The 17949-nt window shown below is 53.2% G+C and overlaps 2 protein-coding genes across 6 annotated transcripts; both read right to left on the bottom strand.

Moving 5' to 3' along the window:
- Window positions 1–6157: 6157 nt before the first annotated feature.
- Gmppa (GDP-mannose pyrophosphorylase A) lies at window positions 6158–13261 on the bottom strand. 5 transcript variants are annotated; one of them, XM_055616961.1, is made up of 13 exons: window positions 13209–13261; window positions 12374–12434; window positions 12177–12274; window positions 10814–10917; window positions 10379–10565; window positions 10006–10065; window positions 8828–8958; window positions 7742–7870; window positions 7523–7620; window positions 7323–7369; window positions 7064–7156; window positions 6722–6890; window positions 6158–6420 (listed from the first exon to the last, which is right to left on the bottom strand). In XM_055616961.1, exons 2-13 carry the CDS (start codon window positions 12411–12413, stop codon window positions 6320–6322), a joined length of 1257 nt encoding a protein of 418 aa, XP_055472936.1. In that variant the 5' UTR covers window positions 12414–12434; window positions 13209–13261; the 3' UTR covers window positions 6158–6319. The 5 variants fall into 5 exon arrangements, with proteins under 5 accessions (XP_055472936.1, XP_055472937.1, XP_055472940.1 ...); XM_055616962.1 differs by having other exon boundaries at window positions 13224–13245; XM_055616965.1 differs by having other exon boundaries at window positions 12374–12428; window positions 13224–13242.
- Window positions 13262–14125: 864 nt separating this feature from the next.
- Window positions 14126–15251, bottom strand: Spegnb (SPEG neighbor). Its single transcript, XM_055616494.1, is given in 4 exon segments — window positions 14126–14374; window positions 14918–15087; window positions 15090–15158; window positions 15161–15251. Coding segments are annotated over 4 exon segments (579 nt in total).
- Window positions 15252–17949: the final 2698 nt, after the last annotated feature.

A 17949-nucleotide genomic window follows, 5' to 3' on the forward strand; every position in this document is an offset into this window, starting at 1 on the left:
GAAGCACTTGTCCTGGAAGGCTGGGGGGCTGATTAATCGGGGCGCTAATGAGCGGCAGGGAGAGGAAGCTCAGAGGGGAGGGGGAGGCGGCTCCATCGATCCAAGCCGCGGAACCAGCAGCTGAAAAAAAAAAAAAAAGTGAGAAGGGAATCGATCTGAGGGAAACGGCAGCTGCTGGGGATTAGAGCCCGAGGTCCACGGCACTGCCCAACGGCCACCCCTCCCCTGCGTCAGGCTGGCCCTGCAGTCTCATCCTGGCCCCGAGGGAGGGTCACAAGCGTAACTCCCCTTGGGTTCAGGTTGCTGCTCAGCCCACCCTGGCTTCAAGGCTAGGTCAGGCCTCTAGCCAGGGGCACCCCAGTGCGCAATTCACCCACACACCTGGTCCTAGCCATGCATGGCGCTCTCACTGGGTGTCCCCAACCTTTCAGCAAAGTGGCTTCTCAGGGTCCCACAGCTGGGTTTCCCCACAAGTTTCCCAGGAGTCTAGGTCAGCAGGGCTCTCCCAAAGCTGGGAAGATAAGACCCCTGGGGACAGGTTCAAGTGCTGTTTCTGGCTGGGACACAGCAGGAAAAAGCAGAGTAGGCACTGGAAGCAGGCGCCAAGTTCCTACCCAAGGGTCCAAGGGACCACAGACAGCTCCCTCTCTACTCCATAGCAGACAGGACCCTCCCATACTCGCCCCTCCCCGGCCAACTCCCAGACCTTCCAGCTTCCCCCATCCCACCTCCCCCTCGCCACGTACCTCCTTTCCTTTTTCTTTCTTCCCTTTTCTCCCAATATTGATTTTTCTTTACTGGGTTTTTTAAAAAGGTGATTTAATTGCTTTTTTAAGGTTACTTCAGTCTGGGGCTCTGCCAAGAAAGTGGGAGCTGCCCCCCAGTCTCCCCCCCCCCCCAGCATTCACTTCTGCTCTGATGTCCTGTCTGAATTCCTTGCTCTCTGCTGGGATCTCAGGGTCAAGCTCTCGCCACTACACACTGACCTCCGTCGTGATGCCCAGATGAAACCCTTTTTCCCCCTTTGGGTCAGTAGGGACTCTTCCACCTCTAAGAGGAAAGATGTTGGGTGGCGACTGCATACAGGGGAGGGAGGCTCTGTGAGGGAACTCCAGGCCGCTGGAATGAAGCGGCCGTTCGTTGCACGCAGAGCGGACTCCCACCATTGCCCGGTGGCCAGCTGTCTCTAATTGTCCCCAAGCCCCTACCATCCAGTCTCCCAGACCTCTAGGAATCTGGTTATGCTCAGTGGGGGGTCCCCATCCTTCCAGCCCGTCACTTAGCCATTTCCACTCACTCCTCCCCAGCCCCTTCTGGCCCCCTTCCTATCCCTCCACACCCCCTTTGCCTCTGGCCCTGTGTCCCCTCTCTCCCCCTCTCCCTGCTTCCCTGCCTGCCTCCTTCTCTGCCCGGCTGCAGTTGGGTGATAATCTCCCTCATTTAGCCTCCCGGCTGCTTCCCCGGCTCATTGCCCAGCTGGTCCCTGGGGCCCGGCCCAGTTTCTTCCCCACCCCCACCCCCAGCCCTGCTCCCAAGCTCCCTCAGCCTCTCCCTGTTCCTCTCACCCATTCCCTAGGGACCAGCTTCCCCTTGAAGGGGAAACAGGGCTAAGAGGAGCTGTTCAGGACCTGAATTGGCTGTGAGCTAGTGAAAGGGGCTGGGTGTGTGGGGCGGGGCTGCTGTTCAGGCAGAATGTGAGCCCCGCTCAGACTCCTTATCCTCCAATTGTCCCCATTTCTCAGATTTGATCACAGCCCAATTCTCCACCACCTGGGATCCTCGAATTAGGCTTCCAGAAACTGGGAACGAGAAGGGTACACAGAGAGGGAGGAAAAGGTTAGAGTACAGTGGGCTAGCTGTGTGGGGAAAGGGGAGGAGTCAACAGGGACGGCAGGATGGATTAGCCAGGGGTACCGGGAGGATGTTGGAGGTTTTTACTTGAGCAAAATGCCCCTCCCCCCCCAGCACCCGACTTAACCTGAAGGGGTTCCCAGGGAACCTCTTCACAGCCCAGGGATGCCCCCAAATAAAGCCTTTTCTGTTTCTTCCTATCATTTGAGGGCTCCTGGCTCCTTGGCTAGCTGGCTGGCTATATTCATATAAACGACACAACCTTTGAACTCCTTAAGAAGCATTCCATTGATCGAGTCCCCAGCCTCCAGTTCCCAAGGGACACCTCCTTGCCACCTACCCTAGCCCAGAAGCCTGGACCTGGTGCTGACCAGGGGGTGGGAAGCCAGTGTGGGACAGACGTGGGCGGGAAGGGACAAGGATGGGGGGGGATGGCCGGCACAGGCCTGGCTGGCGAGCTAGCAGCGGTGACAAACGGGCTGTGCGGGGGCCGAGGGGCGGGGGGCGGACGGCGGCTGATTTATCTGGGTTATTTATGCCACGGACGAGGCAGGAGAAGCGGTTAATGAGAGTCCCGGCGAAGGGGGATGGGAAGGCCCGGACGTGATCTGAGGCAACTGAAGAGGGTTAGTGTCCCACCGCCAGGCCCTGCCCCCACTGTTGCCAGTACTCTCTGCACCCCAACACGGTTCTCCCTGGGCTAGCCCAGGGAAAAATCTGCCCCTCTGTGTTGCAATCACACTATCTATCCCTATTTGGGTATTCTCAAGCGAAGGTCATTGGCTACTAGGAATGAAGAGGGTGGGGTTCAAGATTAAGGAAATCTGGAAGAACTACGGAGGGGACGTGGGAAGGGAGGTCAGGAAGAAGAAAGATGCAAATCCTGACTGGCTAGAAAGAGACGAAGTTTGATGGGTCAGCGGAGAGGGCTGAGGTAGACGAGGGAGGGTGGGAACAGGTGGGCAGCCTACAGAATCTGAGCTGAAGTTGGAGAGAGGGCAAAGGGCCATTAGGCACTAATCTGGTGACAGACAGGGGGCCCAAGATGGGGTGGCTGAGTGACAAGAGAGGCTAGGCAGGAGGTGGCGCTGGTCAGAGAGCAGAGGGAGCAGGAAGGAGAGAGAGAAGATCCAGAGAAGGAGGGGGAGAGGGCTTTGCAGCAGTGAAAGCTGCTGGGAGCAGATAAGGCCGGCACGGCAGCAGGAGGGATTAAAGCTCCGAGGGGCATGGGGGGTGGTGGTGGAGGAGGGCGCCGTGTGGGATGATGGGAGGGGGCAGCAAGGAGAGGGTTGAGGGCAAGACACCCGGCCAAGGAGACGAGCACGAAAATGAGATCTTTGAGGAGGCAGGTTTAATCAGGGGCTATTAACTAGGAAAGGAGAAAGAAGAAACTCTTGATCATCGCTTCTGGGAAGGACTTTCCTGTCAGGGACAGTCCTACACCCCACACCCGCCCGGGGTGGCAGAGCTAAGCCAAGCGATGAATTGAGGAGGGTAGGGGACTGCTGGATAATAGGGTTGGCAGAGGCTGGCCCCAGATGCTGCTCAGAACAGGTCTGGGGATACTGAGAGCACACAGCGCCTCCTTGTGGTGGCTGGTGGATCACAGGAGAGTCACAGGAATTGGTCATTGGTACTAGGTCCACTGGCATGGAGATCCCACCTGTCTGGGGACGGCCTCCTTATGGGGAGGGTTGCAATCTTGGAAGAATAAGTTGCTACCAGGGTGGGCTCACGAGGCATCCCTTACCATCCCTTAACCTACTAGAAGGGTGCTCTTGGTGCCAATGAAACCCCTTGCTCCCACAGACCTAGCCTAGGACAATTCAGAGATGGCCTTGGTGACAGAAGGCAGCCTTAGTGGGAAGAAAGGGAAGGAGAGGGGGCTGCGAGAGCAGAGCGGGGGTGGCAGGCGGGGCTGGGTAATTGCGTGTTTGCCAGTTCTCAGTCTCTGCACACAGGGAGCGTGTGTTGGTGGGTGTCGCTTCACTTTGAGGAGTGTCTGTTGGCAGAGGTGTCAGCGTGCCGTGCCGGATCTCAGGGGTCTGGGCTTCCCTTGGTTCCCGCCCCCTTTGTGTTTTGGGGAGCATGGCTCTGGGCACACCCAGCTGTGTTCCGTGCTGATGTGGCAGATGTGGCGGGCCCCAGCTGTGCTCGCTTCCCAGAGAGGGGGAGGGGGCTGCAATCTGCTCCCCCATAATGGCTGCTAAGTGCCAGGGGGAAGGACTAAGATAGAGGTAGGTTTGGGCCCTGAGCAACCCCAGCAGGACATGAACGAGAGAACTCCCTTCCCCAGCCCCACTCTGACCAGTCCCCCCCTCCCCAGCCAGTGTTCTTGGCACGCTTGCTCCTGAAGCACATCCAAAATGTTCTGTATACTCAGTCCCTATCCTCAGCTCTCCTCCCCTGTCGCCCCATCCAGCTTGATGCCAGAGACCCACCCCCCCCCCCCCGGCCCCCCCCCCCCCCCCCTCCTTGATTTTTAAAAAAAAACTTTTTTAGAAAACAGGGGAAAAAAAAAAAAAAAAAAAAAAAAAGCACTAATGGCAGGAGCACACCCCTCCCCCGCATCCCTCCCCCTGATCATCCCCCCATCCCCCCACTTCCCACCCCAGTTCCTTCTGGTTTCTCCCTTCTCAAATCCACCCCTGAGCCAGTACCCTCCTACACCTATTACCTCCAGGAGGCCAATGAAGGTTGGGTGCAGGGCCCCAGAGGAGCAGACATGGGGGGCTCCCTGCTACCTCTTTGAGTGTTCCCACATCATCGGCTGTGAGCTGCCCCCCCCCCCCCCCACATATGAGGTTTTGGCTTCTCCCAGTGCAAAAGACTGATGCTCAGGAGGAATGGGGACATCACCCCTCACCCTTAAGACACTTTGCACATGTGATCCCCTCAGCCTGGGGAAGGTTTTGAAGGTTTCAGCTTCCCTGGCCCATCCCACCTTCAAACACTGACCCTTTCCAATTCTAGAGCCTCTTGCCATTATGTTTCTACCCGCACTGGGTCTAGGAGGGGGGTCCCGGGGGCCAGGGCCTGACACAGACTTATTGGATTTCACGGTGTTTTGCTGAGAAAATAATTAAATTATCATATTTATGATGGAGCTGCCATGGCCTCTGCCAACCACTTGGAACAGAGGGTCAGGGTAGGGGGAGGAGAGGAAGAGGACCCATAGCCTGGTCTTGTGGTTCAACCCTCTCCTAGCCCCTTCCTTAGGGAGGTGACCCCAGGCTGAGTGGGCCTGCAACTCTGCTGATGGTGGCAGAGATGACAGGTCTGGGCTGGAGGCAAGTTGAGGAGAAACCAGGGAAAGGGGCTGTGGAGCAGGTTACAGGTTAGGACTGCTAAGACCTTGGGCTATCTCCCGTGGCTCTCACACAGCCCCCATGACGTGGGAGGTCGTATCTGGGCCAGTCTCCAGGTAAGCCTTGGTCTAGCTCCCATAGATCTTTCTAACTGCCTGCCTAGGAAGCTATGAAATCCTGGGCTCTGTCCCTGACCCTGGTGTTGACAACAGGGTCCCAATACCCTGCTGCTTGCCACCCAAGCCGGCTGCCAGGACCCCCTCCTGTCTCCCACCCAAACCCTGCCCCCCTATTCTCTTCGGGTAATTAGATTCCTCTCAATTAGCAGATTACGATCATTACCAGCTCATCTGGCAACTAAACTCAGCACCCACAGCTGTGGAAAGGGGGGTGCCAAGAGGGGCACACTGGGGTCATGGGCAAACATGGAGATGTGCAGAGAGCAGGGCTATGAACTGTCAAAGGTATCAGGCTGCCATGAGGTAAAGGGGCTTCTTCTAGACCAGAGACCTCTGCCAGGAGTGAGACAGATCCTGGAAGACCCCGAGGTAGGGGCAAAACCCCCAACTCCCCAAAGCCAGGCTGGGAGCAGATGGAGCTGGCAAAGCGTTAAACAGGCCAGGGCTGGGTCTTGGCACGAAGCTAAGGAGAGCAGGCTGCTGGGTGTTCAGCCTGGGTCCAAGCCTCCCAGCAAGCGTGCCCGCTGAAATCCTTCAGCTTTCTCTCTGCTTTCTATAAAGCCAGGCCCACGGAGGCAGGCAAGCAGGGCAAGGTCGTGGGGGCCAGCAGGCCAGGGAGCCTGGAGGGCCTTCCTCTATAGCAGCCAGTGCAGAAGGCTGAGGCGGTGGGAAGGGGGAGATTTACCAAGACTCTGGATTCATTATTCATGAGCCAGCAGCAACGACTCCAATTTAAATGCTAATGTGGGGGGGCCTGACTCAGCTGCCCCTCTGTACCTCCACCCCCAGCCCAGGCTCAAGCCGAGTCCAAGCTGGCTCCAAGGTTCATAGGGGTTTATTTGGGAGTGGGGAGGGAAGCCAGGTGTCCATGACCACACACATGGCTCCCCACAAGGTGGCTTCATCAGGTCAGAGCTGGCCAGGCAGGCAGCAGCCCAAAGGAGAGTGGGCAGGAGTCCTGGGGGCTTTTTGGCAGCACCCTCACAAGATGATTTGGTTGGTGAAGCTTCGACTCAGCTCCTTGTGTGGCAGAACAATCGAATTCAAGATGAGCACCTCGGCAGGGATCCGGACGCGGCAGCCTGAAGCATGGACGAGGGCACCAGGAGCAGGTCATGAGAGGTGATGGGGTACGGAGCTGAGGCCATGGCTAAGCCATCAAGGAAGCCCTCCTTGCCCGTATGTGTCCCAGGCCTCATCCCTCAGTGATACACTTGGGCTGGGTACATGGCAGGATCTTGGTAAATATTTGCTTAAGGAATAACACGTGTGCGCACCCGCCCGCAAGAATGGGATCCATACAAGAACAAATGTTCCCTGGGGACTCCAGCCATCACCTGTGGGGCTTCCCAGGCCTTACCCCTAACCCCTCACAAATCATACCCAGGATAGTGATGGCAGGAAGTAGCTTTCCATCCTTGAAGAGGCTCTCGCTGTCCATGCGAGCTCGGGGGTCATTGGGATTGGGGTCATTGGGAGTACCCTCTACACGAGACCAGCGCCCCACAGTGCTCCCCCAGCCCACAATGCTGTGAAGGACACAGGTGTGCTCCTGTCAAACAGAATGGTTCAAGGTGAGGAGAGTAGAAAAAAGGCACAAGAAGGTGTAGAAGGAAGATGAAGAGTCTGGGGGTGGGGGCTCCCCCTTCTTGCTCTGGGAGGCATACCTGGGTCCTCCCCCTCAGCCTTTTGGGTGCCACACACTACTGTGTGCCTGGTTCCTACCTGCAAAGTGGCTCCATGGAGGACAATGCTCTCTCGTAGACGCACACCATCACCTACGGTCACCCCCTTCCCGATGGAGACATTGGGGCCCAGCTGCGGAGAGGACCATCACACCGTGAGAGTGGAGGGACTTGGGGGGATGCTCACGGCTGCACAACAGGTATACCAAAGCAGGGAGACAGACCAGCACCCGAGCTCGGTCCCTGGGTACCCTCACCCATCCCAACAGCCTCTCCCTGAGGTTGGGACCACAGCTTACCACAGCTGATGGGGCCACTTTAGCAGTTGGATGGATGTAAACATTTCCTAGAAGCAGAAGAAACAATCTGGGGGCAGATACCCCAAAACACATCTGGATAGGGCGGGGAAGAGACTGAGCCTTCGCTTCCACACCCGAGGTGAAGAGTGTAGGCCCCAGGGTGTGGGAGAGTAAGGAGTAATAATGGGCGGGGTGTGTACCTCTGATTCGTGGGCCCCCAGGAGTGTGTTTGGCCAGCCGTTCTGGGTGAGTGATCTGGTATCGGCTCAGATAGAGGCGGGAGGCATAGAGGGCTGAGCTAGGGGCCAAAATAGGGAGGGGCTGCTCAAGGTCCAGTAGGGCCTGTGTCTACCACCCCAATGCCACATTCTTGAGAACCTCAAGGGCAGTGGCACAGGCTTTCCCCAGCCTACACATACCCTGCAGACTTGATCTGGCTCCAGATACCATCGGTGAGGTGCACATAGATTTGGCCCTGCCCAGCCAGGGCTGAGAACACATCCTGCTCCAGTCGGATGGTCCCTGCCCCAGGCCATGAGCCATCCTCCCTGGCCAGGAAAAGGAGGAGACATCAGGTCCCTAGCTGAACCCAAGTATGTTGGCTCTCCAGGAAGGAACTGAAGGGGTTTCTGACACCTCTCCAAGCCCTCCTCTAGTCTGGCTCCTCTACCAAGGTCTATTCAAATCCTAGGCACCTCTTCTACTCCCCTTGATTGACTGCTTCACTGGGGAGCCCCAGGCCTAGACCCCACCCCTCCTGTCCCTGCTCATGCCCACCCTCCCCCCATTCACCGGTCTGGTCACCCTCCCTCACACACACAAAAAAAAACCCAAACTCACCCCAGAGCAAGGCAGCTGGTGAGGGCAGAGACAGTCACAGAGAGAGGGGGGGAAAGAGATGGTAGAGATGCCAGCTCAGCAGAAACAGAGACAGAGAAGGCAGGAGAGACGGAGAGAAGCAGAGACACGGTGGAGTGAGAAATGGTTGTCAGCAAATGAATGAGGCATGAGATGGGAGCTGGGTGGGGAGGGGGAAACACGGCAGCCAGCTTCCAGGCTCAGGAGGGACAAACCCGACTACGTTTGCAAGCATGGCTCTGGGCAGCCTGAGTGCGGGTGGAAGAGAGTGTGTTGAGCGTCCGTATGTGTGTGTTCGCATGCATGTGTGTGGGCATGCATGTCTGCACTTGAGCCCATGGGCACCCAAGTGTGTGTTACCGTCTGTTCTCAAAGATGTCTCTGGGACACCCAAGGTTGGAGAGAAATGGACCAGAAGGAGAATGGGCACAGTGACAGAGGAGGAGACGGGGTGTATAAGGAAGAGGGACAGAATGAGGTTAAGAGGGGAGGGACTTGAGGAGGCTGGCTGCCGATGACAGTGGGAAAGGACAAAGGGAGAAAGAGGGTGCATGGGGTGACATGGAACCTGCAAAGCCTGGCAGGGGCCACGGGTATGGGACTGGGATGCCTGGGAGTGGGTCACGGGGTCATGGAGCCTGCCTCACAGTTGCCCATCCTGCTGATTACGCTGGAAAACATCCCGAAGAGGCTTCAGGGCTTCTGGGGAAAAAAGGTAGATGCCACAGTTGATGATGTCACTGATGAAGGTGCTGGGTTTCTCCACATAGTGTAGGACCTACGGAAGTGAAGGCAGAGTTCATAGTAGAGGGCAGACCATCCCCACCAATGCAAGCTCATACTAAATCATTCCCAGGCCCTTCTACTGTCGGGGACGATTCCTAAGGGGTAGCTCACACCTTGCCCCTACCTGGCTTTACATCCCTAGGAGGCTACCTCCTCCATCTTGCCTAACTCCTAGCAATCTAGGAACACAACTCTGGCCACTGGGACCTCCTTCCCCACCTCCTTCTCCGGAAAACCCGGTTTGACGGCCAGTTGACATTGTTGCTCCTCAGCCCTTTCCTTCTAGCCTCACTTGGCTTTTCAGACCTGACCTCTGGTCATACCTCATCCAGGCCACTGTGCCATTTCCAAGGACTGGCTTTTGACTTGTCTTTCCTGCTAGATTGAGGTCTCCTGAGATGCAAAGAATGTGTTCTGTGCTTCTGTTTCTTTCATGTCTAGCTGGTGTCTGCCCAAAACTACATATATATGTAAGCATATGTACATTTCATGTTATGTTTTATATATATTAAACTTTGAACAAGTAAAATGGTTTGTGTGTCAAAGTCTGTGAGACTCAGGGGCAGGGATTTTCACAAACAGGGCCCCTCTAGCCCTAGCACCTATGCTTCTACCTCAATAATTATGGGTCGCTATGCTACTTCCTGCCTGTCTTTGCATAAACTGTTCTCTCTGCCTGCAAAACCTTCAGTCTCCTTCATTACCACAAGCTGAACCGAGCCCATCCTGTTTCCTGAAGGAAGTCCCAGCCCCATCTCAGGCTATAGCTGGGCCTCTCCTCTGTGTTCCATAGCGACCCCTGCATCTATTTATTAAAACATTACACCCACAGAAATAAACTGGTACCCCTTTCCCCTGTCATTCTCTCTTAAAGGGCCACAAGATGATTCACCAGGGAGGGGTAGGGGGGATGGCACACATATTGTCCTATCTGTTTGACATGAGGGGTCCCATCTGAAAGTATTCTCGGCTTTCTTTACAGGTGTAGGGTAAGGGGTTGATCTTAGGGAGTGGCACCCAGCCCCCACCCACCTCTCACCTCATGTGTCTGTGGGTTCTCAACGATGCAGCCGTAGTTGAGGGACTGCGTCCTGTTAGCCTGAGAGACAGACATATCCAAGACAGTGACCTGCCTCCTCCAGGGCAGCTGAGGCTGTTTTCTTTTCCTTTCTTTCCTTCCCCTCTAGCACCTGGCACGAAGCCCTGACACTGACAGGCCTTCAGCAGAGCCGAGAGCTGACAGCTTCCCCCCCCCCACTTCCCAGCAACCAAAGGGCTCGGGGTTGCCAATGACACCTCATGTTACAGTTGGGGCAGCGCATCTCTCTCCCAACCCCCCTTCCAGCTCCAAGACATAGAGTGGTCCCAGTGGTCCCAGCCTCTCCGGGGCCGTCGGCCCTCCCAGCGCTCACTGTGGTGCCTAGAAGTAAGAAGGGGTGGCGCTGGCGCCTGTGAGCATCCAACATAGCGTTCAGAGGGAAGTCAGAGCAGACATCAGCGTTGAGCACGAAGAACGCCTCAGGTGCCCCAGCCAGGATCTGGTCCCGAAAATGGTAGAGACCACCCCCTGTGCCGAGGGGAGCAAACTCCTGCAGGTACCTGTCCCCAGGGACCCCAGCCAGCTCAATGAGACACTAGGAACCAGGGCCCTTGACACACCCTCCCCCGACATCTCTGCTCTTGTCAGAAGTACTTCTGGCCAAGGCCTTTCAAGGCAACCTCATAGTAAGCAATTCTGATGCCTGAAATAAGAATCTCATGGTGTGGGGTGGACCCTGGTGAATACTGACTCAACCCATTCCCAAGAACTTTGAGACTCAGACCCATATATACAGTCATTCAAATACCTGACTGGAAGGTTAAACTCTTGCTGGGCAGCTTCTAGGAACTGAGTGAGGACCTCATCGGGCTGGTAGAAGCCAATGAGTAGAATCTCCTGCATCCCAGGGACCTAGGATAAGGGAAGAGATTGGGAAAAAAAAAATCTGATGGGAAATTGGGAAGATCTTGGCACTGGTCCAGAAGTCTAGAGAATGCAAATTCAGCTTCAGCTGGGTATCTTGGGTAACCACCATTCTGGCCTGCTTTTTCTTTAGACAATGAGGAAGTCAGAAGAACTCTCAGCCCAGACCTTTTCATTTTTGATGGTCTCTCATGCACCTGGACTGGAACAACCTTGTCTGCCAAGGCACAATGATATATAATCCAGCCATCTTTTCTGCCTTTCCTTCTTTGTGACCCCCTCTTTCTCTCTCAGTACTGGGCATTGAACCCAAGACCTCACACATGCTAGACAAGTGCTCTATCTCTGAGCTATATCTGCAGCTCAGGTATGTGTGTGCATGTATATATGGGTATATATAACCCATGTGTATGTATCCACGTGGAGGCCAAAGGTCAATCTTAGGTTTTTTTCTTCAGGAGCAGTCCACTTTGCGTTTTTGAGTCAAGGTTTCTCATTGGGGTCTGAAACCTAATGACTAGGCTAGACTGGCTGGCCAGTAAGCCCCAGTGATATACCTGTCTCTATCTCCTCAGTGCTGGAACTACAATCACCATGACTTGCTCTTTTTAAAGGTGATGGGGATTGAACTCGTATTTGTACAAACAAGCACTGTACCAATTGAACTACCTCTCGTTATATATTATTCTACATCTGATACCAGCATGAGATGAGGGTGCCATTTATCAAGGGTGTGCATTGAATTAGGCATTTTACAGCTTGGACACTCTACAAAGGAAGTCTAATCTCTACAGATTAAAAAAAACAAAAAAACAAAAACAAAACAGAGCTCAAAGGAAGTTGAAACTTTGGTTGCTCTGGGTCTCAGCAGGAAAACTGGACTCAAACTCAAACCTTGCCTATCCCAATAACAAAGCAATAAAGAAATGAGCAACAGCATGGGCTCTGTTCTTTATTATTGATAAGGGATCCCGTGCTATAGCCCTAACTATCTTTTAAGATCCCTGCCTGACTTCACATTCCATACTGTAAAACTAGGTGTAAAATCTGAGCGGCAGGAGGCAGGGAAGACAACAGGGTTAGCTGCAGCGCACAACCTGAAGAAGTGCCATTCACACAGACACCTGTGAATGAAAGCCCCTGGAGTTACACTTGGTGGGAAAAGACCATGGCTGGGAAATGGAAGACACACACCATGAAGGAAATGAGCAGGGCATACAGAATGAGAGGTAAACCCACAGGGTTACCTGAGCACAGGCTTCTATATGGTGCTGGATCATAGGGACGCCTGCCACAGGAAACAGTGGTTTGGGCACCTCAAAAGACAAAGGCCTGAAGCGAGTCCCTGAGAGAGGACAGGAAAACATTTTAGCCTCCTACTTCCTTCTGTCCCAACCCCACTTACTCTCCAGCCTCCTCCCTCCCCTACTCCCCAGCTCCTCACCCTTTTGAGGGCCTCCAATGAGGATCACAGCTTTGAGCATGATGGAGGCTGCTACCTAAACCTCAAACCCCAAGAGAAGAATTTACACTCAGATCTCATACCACAAATTGCAACACACAGCTTTCCTAGGATGTAAACTCAAAAGTTCAGTACAGTTCCTCCCTGGGCACACCAACACAAATTTCATCCCAATCCAGCACTCAGTTGGCTTCAAAAGCCCGCACCCCACCCTTTTATCTCTAACGACTCCCCATTGGCCATGAACAAATTCTCTAAATTTGGAACTCAACGGACCCCCTTCTCTGACCCCAAACCTCAAAAACCGGAAACCTCCATCCTAATGGTTGGCAACACCTGCATCCTATTTCTAGACATTCAGCTCCGAAATCCAGCGGTCAATATGAAAGCACAAACCTCGAGTTAGCTCTAGGTATTAATTTCATTCCTAAGAATGAGCCCCAAGTACCGAACACTAATCTGCATTTGGTCAGTGTTAGTCCTAACACCGCTAGGTGCAGAATGTGAATCTTACAACTACCTGCATGTGCTAAAAAGCTCGAATCAAAAGACAGGTTCCCTTGACATGCCAAACGCTGAGCCTACTACAGCAGCGCGCCTAATGACAACTGGTGCCCAAGGATTGATTGCTGGACCCTCTGGATCCCACAACTGAGTATGTCCAATAAACGTTAGCTTCTCGTAGCCATGGGTTATGGAAGCAGCACAAGCATGGGCATGAGAAGCGCAAGACAGGACCTCCGAGCCCTGTCTACGTCTAGCGTCGGTCCCATACCCCTACCCTGCCCGCCAAACCTCCACCAAGTTGGTCTTTTACCACTAGCTCCCTTACGCCAGCTCTGCCGCCTGCTACTGCTTGCTCCTTCCGCGTACGTGTCTCCTTACAACTCGCGAGAGCTCCTTCGCAGGGGCTGCCGGGAATTGTAGTTTTGAAAAAGTCGTCTCTCCAACTTTGTCAGACAGCTGGGAAGCGTGCTGGAAACCTGGATTTTGGTCAAGGGGTCGAGGGGTGGCTTAAATGAGAAGAGGAAGACGAGTGAAGGTCGGGACTAAGAAATTAGGCCTGGAAACTAAGATTGCGATCTAAGCTTTCCCAGTGTGGGCTCAGGGACAGCGGAGAACAAGGTCACAGGAGAATACCGACCAGAGGCGAAAGGGGTGTAGCCAGTCTTGGAAGGGGCTGGGGCTCCAAAAGCTGGCAGGGGCCGTGCCCAGGCTGAAAAGGCGGAGTCACAGCTCCAGTATTTGTCCAGGTGGGAAGTTCGACACTGAGAGAAATCCGATTCCGGATTTACTGTCTGTGAAATGAAGCACTGGCCTAGCAATGCTCTCCAGATTTTCTAGTGAGTCCAACAGTCTGTGACCTTGGCCTGTGGGTCTTGGAATAAGTATGGGACAGGGACGGGGAGAGTAAATGGCGATGGCAAAAAACCAAAACCAAACAAACAAACAAAAAACCGCGGAGGATACGAAGGGGGAAAGGATTTTTATTAAGCAAGACGGAGAAAGATTTGGGTCCCCCACCTCCTGGGCTTGCAGCCAAGGCAAATGGTCTTGATGGTCCCTTTCAAGCCACGTCCACCTGAGCGAAGCTCTGGTCTATGCCCAGGCTGTTCTCTACAAACACATTATACTAGATGGTGGTGTTAGTACCAATCGCAACACTCTGGGGAAGGTTGGAGAGATGGAGGGTGGAGCTGTGGGTCAGTTTACCCACGGAGTGAGCCTACTTAACTAGAAAGCTCTGTTCTTTGCGGTCCAGCGACCCTCATCCTTCTGCAAGGTTTCTGGGAACAGTATCACACAGGTTCCAGCCCCGGGCCCTGCCTTTTTCGCAGACCCCAGCCCTTCCCTGTCGTCGACCTTGATGTCCTCTCTATCCTTGGTCCAGCGGACATCCGGCAGAGGCTAGCCCAGGATCTGGGCAGTCAGTGTTACCATGGTGTCTTTGCGTGTCTTAGTGTTATCAGGTCCCTTTTGAACCTGCCAGGACTAGGTGGAGGGCTGGGGAACCCAACCAATAAGGGTCCTAAAGGTAAGCTGGAACAAGAATATCACCTCCCCAACAAACATCTGGCCCTAAAGTCACGAGGTGTATTTGAATTCACAGTACAATATCGGACAAATGACTAGCCACTAAGGTTTTATCTCTTTAGCTATTAAACAGGACTTAGCCCTGTCCCTTTTTCTCTGGGTCAAGTAGAAGATCAAAAGAGATACAGCTCTCACAGCACTTCAGAGACAGCTTTGAGTAGAGGAAATTGCCCTGGATTGGGAGCCAGAAAACTGGATTTTAAGTCTTGGCTCACGCTGTGACCTTGGGCCCTGGAATCTTATGATGGGAACGCACGGCTGACTTCTCAGTCTGGGTGGGGCCAGGTCCCGAAGTAGGGGAGGAACACTGCTAGGATTGCCCTCTGGACAGTGTGAAGCCTGGGTTCCCCATTGCTCTGTCTGGACTACAAATGTGCTCTGGCCTGGACACCACTACTGTGCTTGCCCCTGGTGCTGTTTTGAGCCTAGGGCATGTGAGTCTTCCACAAGGATACATGAGTCTGAGCACTGGCAGAAGGGATTGGCTATGCTGATGCTATACTGGTCCAGGTAGGTCAACTCGGTGTCTTGCACCACCAGAGCCACCACATCAGGGTCCTTGGGGACATAGCGTCACTTATGTCCATTGCACAGCCCCTTGAGTCCTTAATCCAGCAAATAAGCAGGTCTGAGAATGACATTCAGCAAGCCAGCTTGATGGTGCCACCTTCATCAGAACTATGTCCTTCAGAGGCTCCAGAAGCCATTTCCTTCTGAAACTCACAACCCCACCCCTCCAGGCTTCATCAGCACTCCAGGCTCCCATATAGGACTGAGGCCTGCCCCCCGCCTAGTTTGCCAGCACACCATCTCTGCACCTTTCCCTTGACCCACTAGACACCTAACTTAGAAATGAGAATGGGTAGGAAGGTTGGGGGCATCCCTGAACTGTTACTTTTAAAATAAGTATCCTTTGTCAGCAGCCTTTCTGTACTATAGCAGCTTCTCCCCTAGCCCGGTGACTGGTGTTCACATCACAGCAGCAATGCAGGCCTGGAGGACTTCCTCTCCAATACTCTGGACTCCTTCATCCATGGCTCCAGGACTGGGTGCAGATGGAGATACTCTGGACCTGGGGGTCATTGATACCAGAGTAACATCCTGGGGGGGGGGGGGCTGCTGTTTGATTTTTATGGTTTTTCTCCACATAAAGTGTTTTTGGACATTTGAAGAGTAGATGACAAACATGGGGGTCCAGGCTGGGCCAGAGGTTTCCAGTCTTCAACCCTACTTAAGAAAAACACCCACCTGTGACAGGAACGTCTGAAGCTTCTCTCAGGAATGGACTCATCCTACAGGCGTCAACTCCAAGACTTCGGCTGGCTGGCTGGCTGGGTTGACCGTGGGGCACCTTCCTGTCTGTCACAGCAGAGGTTTGGACAGATAATCACCAGCTCTGGTTTTATACATTGTTCCTTTCCTTGCCTTGTTTGGCATGGTTGCCCCTAGTCCTCCCAGGAATGGCAGCTCCCTCCCACTGGCCAAGTAGCCCTAGGATGCTTGGGCTACTGGCCCTGAAAGAGGTACCTGAACTTCTGGGAGATACACCAGCAGCTGGACAGCTGAATATGGCCCATCCTTTTTCAGAACAAGGGGCATCATCCCACTCCTAGCAGAACCAGATGTGGCCAACAAGAGACATGGCTTTATACTTATCTCAATCTCCAGGCAGTAATGTAATATGCCTTTTTTCCTCTTCTAATGCTGTAAATTAAAGGAGTGCAAGTGTTTGGGAAAGCATCTTTAAGTAAAGCCAGAGTAGCACTGAACTCCACGGCCCATATAGCCAATAATAAAATAAAATAACTGGCTGTCGAAACCAGTTAACTTTTACAGCCACCCTTACCCCAAGAGGCTCTGGTTGTCCTTTTGACACAACGCCCCCTGGTGGTAAGATGAAATAAACCAAGGCGGAGCAGGAAAGATATTTGAGAACAGCAGCCATCATCACCATGACTCCCAATGCCCACTGCCTTCATTCCCCGTCTCTCTTCCACTTTTGTTCCAGGATAGGGTCCGTCTGATCAGTACTATCCTGGAAGGTTAGGACTATAACTGGCTCTCCAAACCCTAGTGTTGTAGGTGACGATTAATATTTGCTATTGATATATCTTCTGGTAAAGCTGCTGTTAATCCTAAAGAGCTGTATACCCAAATCACCACACAGAGACTGGGATTTATTTAATTAACCTAGAACACAATGCTGGGCAATACTTTGTTCATCCTAAACCTCCAAGCCCTCATAGTTTCCTAACATTTAGATTTCCCACATTATACTTGCTTTTAGTGATATATTAAGTCCAGCTCATCTATCTTCATGGTTCCAAGATCTCTGCTCCTGCCTCTGTTCTCCCAGCTCTCTCTTCTAGCTCTCTCCTCTCTTCCTCGCCCTTTCCCCTCCCACTCGTTTCCTGCCCTCTGGCTCCTCCCATTGCTCAACATTGTGGCTAGTTGCTTTATTTTGGCCTGTTTACCCAAAGCTGAGACAGGACCCTTAGAATAAGTATTACAAGGCAATATCCGGATTGAAACCAGAGAGTGGGGAGGAGAAATCAGCATTTGAATGAACAAGGGTAAGGTGTGTACATTCCAAAAGAACATTATACCAACACCCTAGGTTCACTGAAGTCATTTAGGGGCTGATGCACAGGGCACCAGGCTGTGGTAAAGGTCATCTCTCGGGGCCTTGAGTGGACAGTCCAGGCTGTGCAGGCTAGGGCACCAGATGGGAGCATTGTTTCCACCCATTGTAAGCACTTGCTCAGGTGTGGGGCATTGTCACCTTTTGATCAGAACAACTTTTGACACCATTCTGCTGACATAAATTACCTTTGCTCCTCCAGGTTTGGAATAAGCAGTGCACATGCCATTTCCAATGGAGATGGAAAGGGAACTGCAGATCAAAGGGGGACAGGAGGGAAATTTTTAGCATTTATTAAAATATGAGTTCAGGCACCTCATTTTTATACAAAAGCATTTGTAGTATGTAAGGGATTGGAGATCCTCGCAGGCAAACTGTATATATTCATAACTGAAATGATGGGTGGGCAAGGTGTCTCTCTCATCCCTTCCCACCAGTTTTAACTCCTTGTTATTTTATGATGATGAGCCTTGCCTCTTTCCTGAGGTCCTAGGAAGCCAGAATGTCTGTTGAGCTTGAGTCAAAGGGTCTTCAAACCAGTGCTGATGCTCTCTGCTTATGTTAGAGGTTTGTTCCTTTCAGGTTGCCAAGAGTAGTGCTTCAAGGTAGAACACAGGGCAGCTGGCTCCCTCTTTCTTCTACTTCAGGTCCAGGAAGTTCATTTCTGGGACCTGGTAACCATTCTTGGGTGATGCATGGGTGTGTCCAGTCATTGCCCAGCAGACTCCTAACTCTCTATGGAGACAAGAAGGTCTAGCCTGATGTGTCCTAGGAATATGCTGGACATGGCTGCCCTGAAAACTCACAGCTGTTCCATGTATTT

The sequence above is a fragment of the Psammomys obesus genome, unplaced genomic scaffold (assembly GCF_907164565.1).
Source record: "Psammomys obesus unplaced genomic scaffold, mPsaObe1.curated_primary_1811, whole genome shotgun sequence".
Taxonomy (NCBI): Eukaryota; Metazoa; Chordata; class Mammalia; order Rodentia; family Muridae; genus Psammomys; species Psammomys obesus.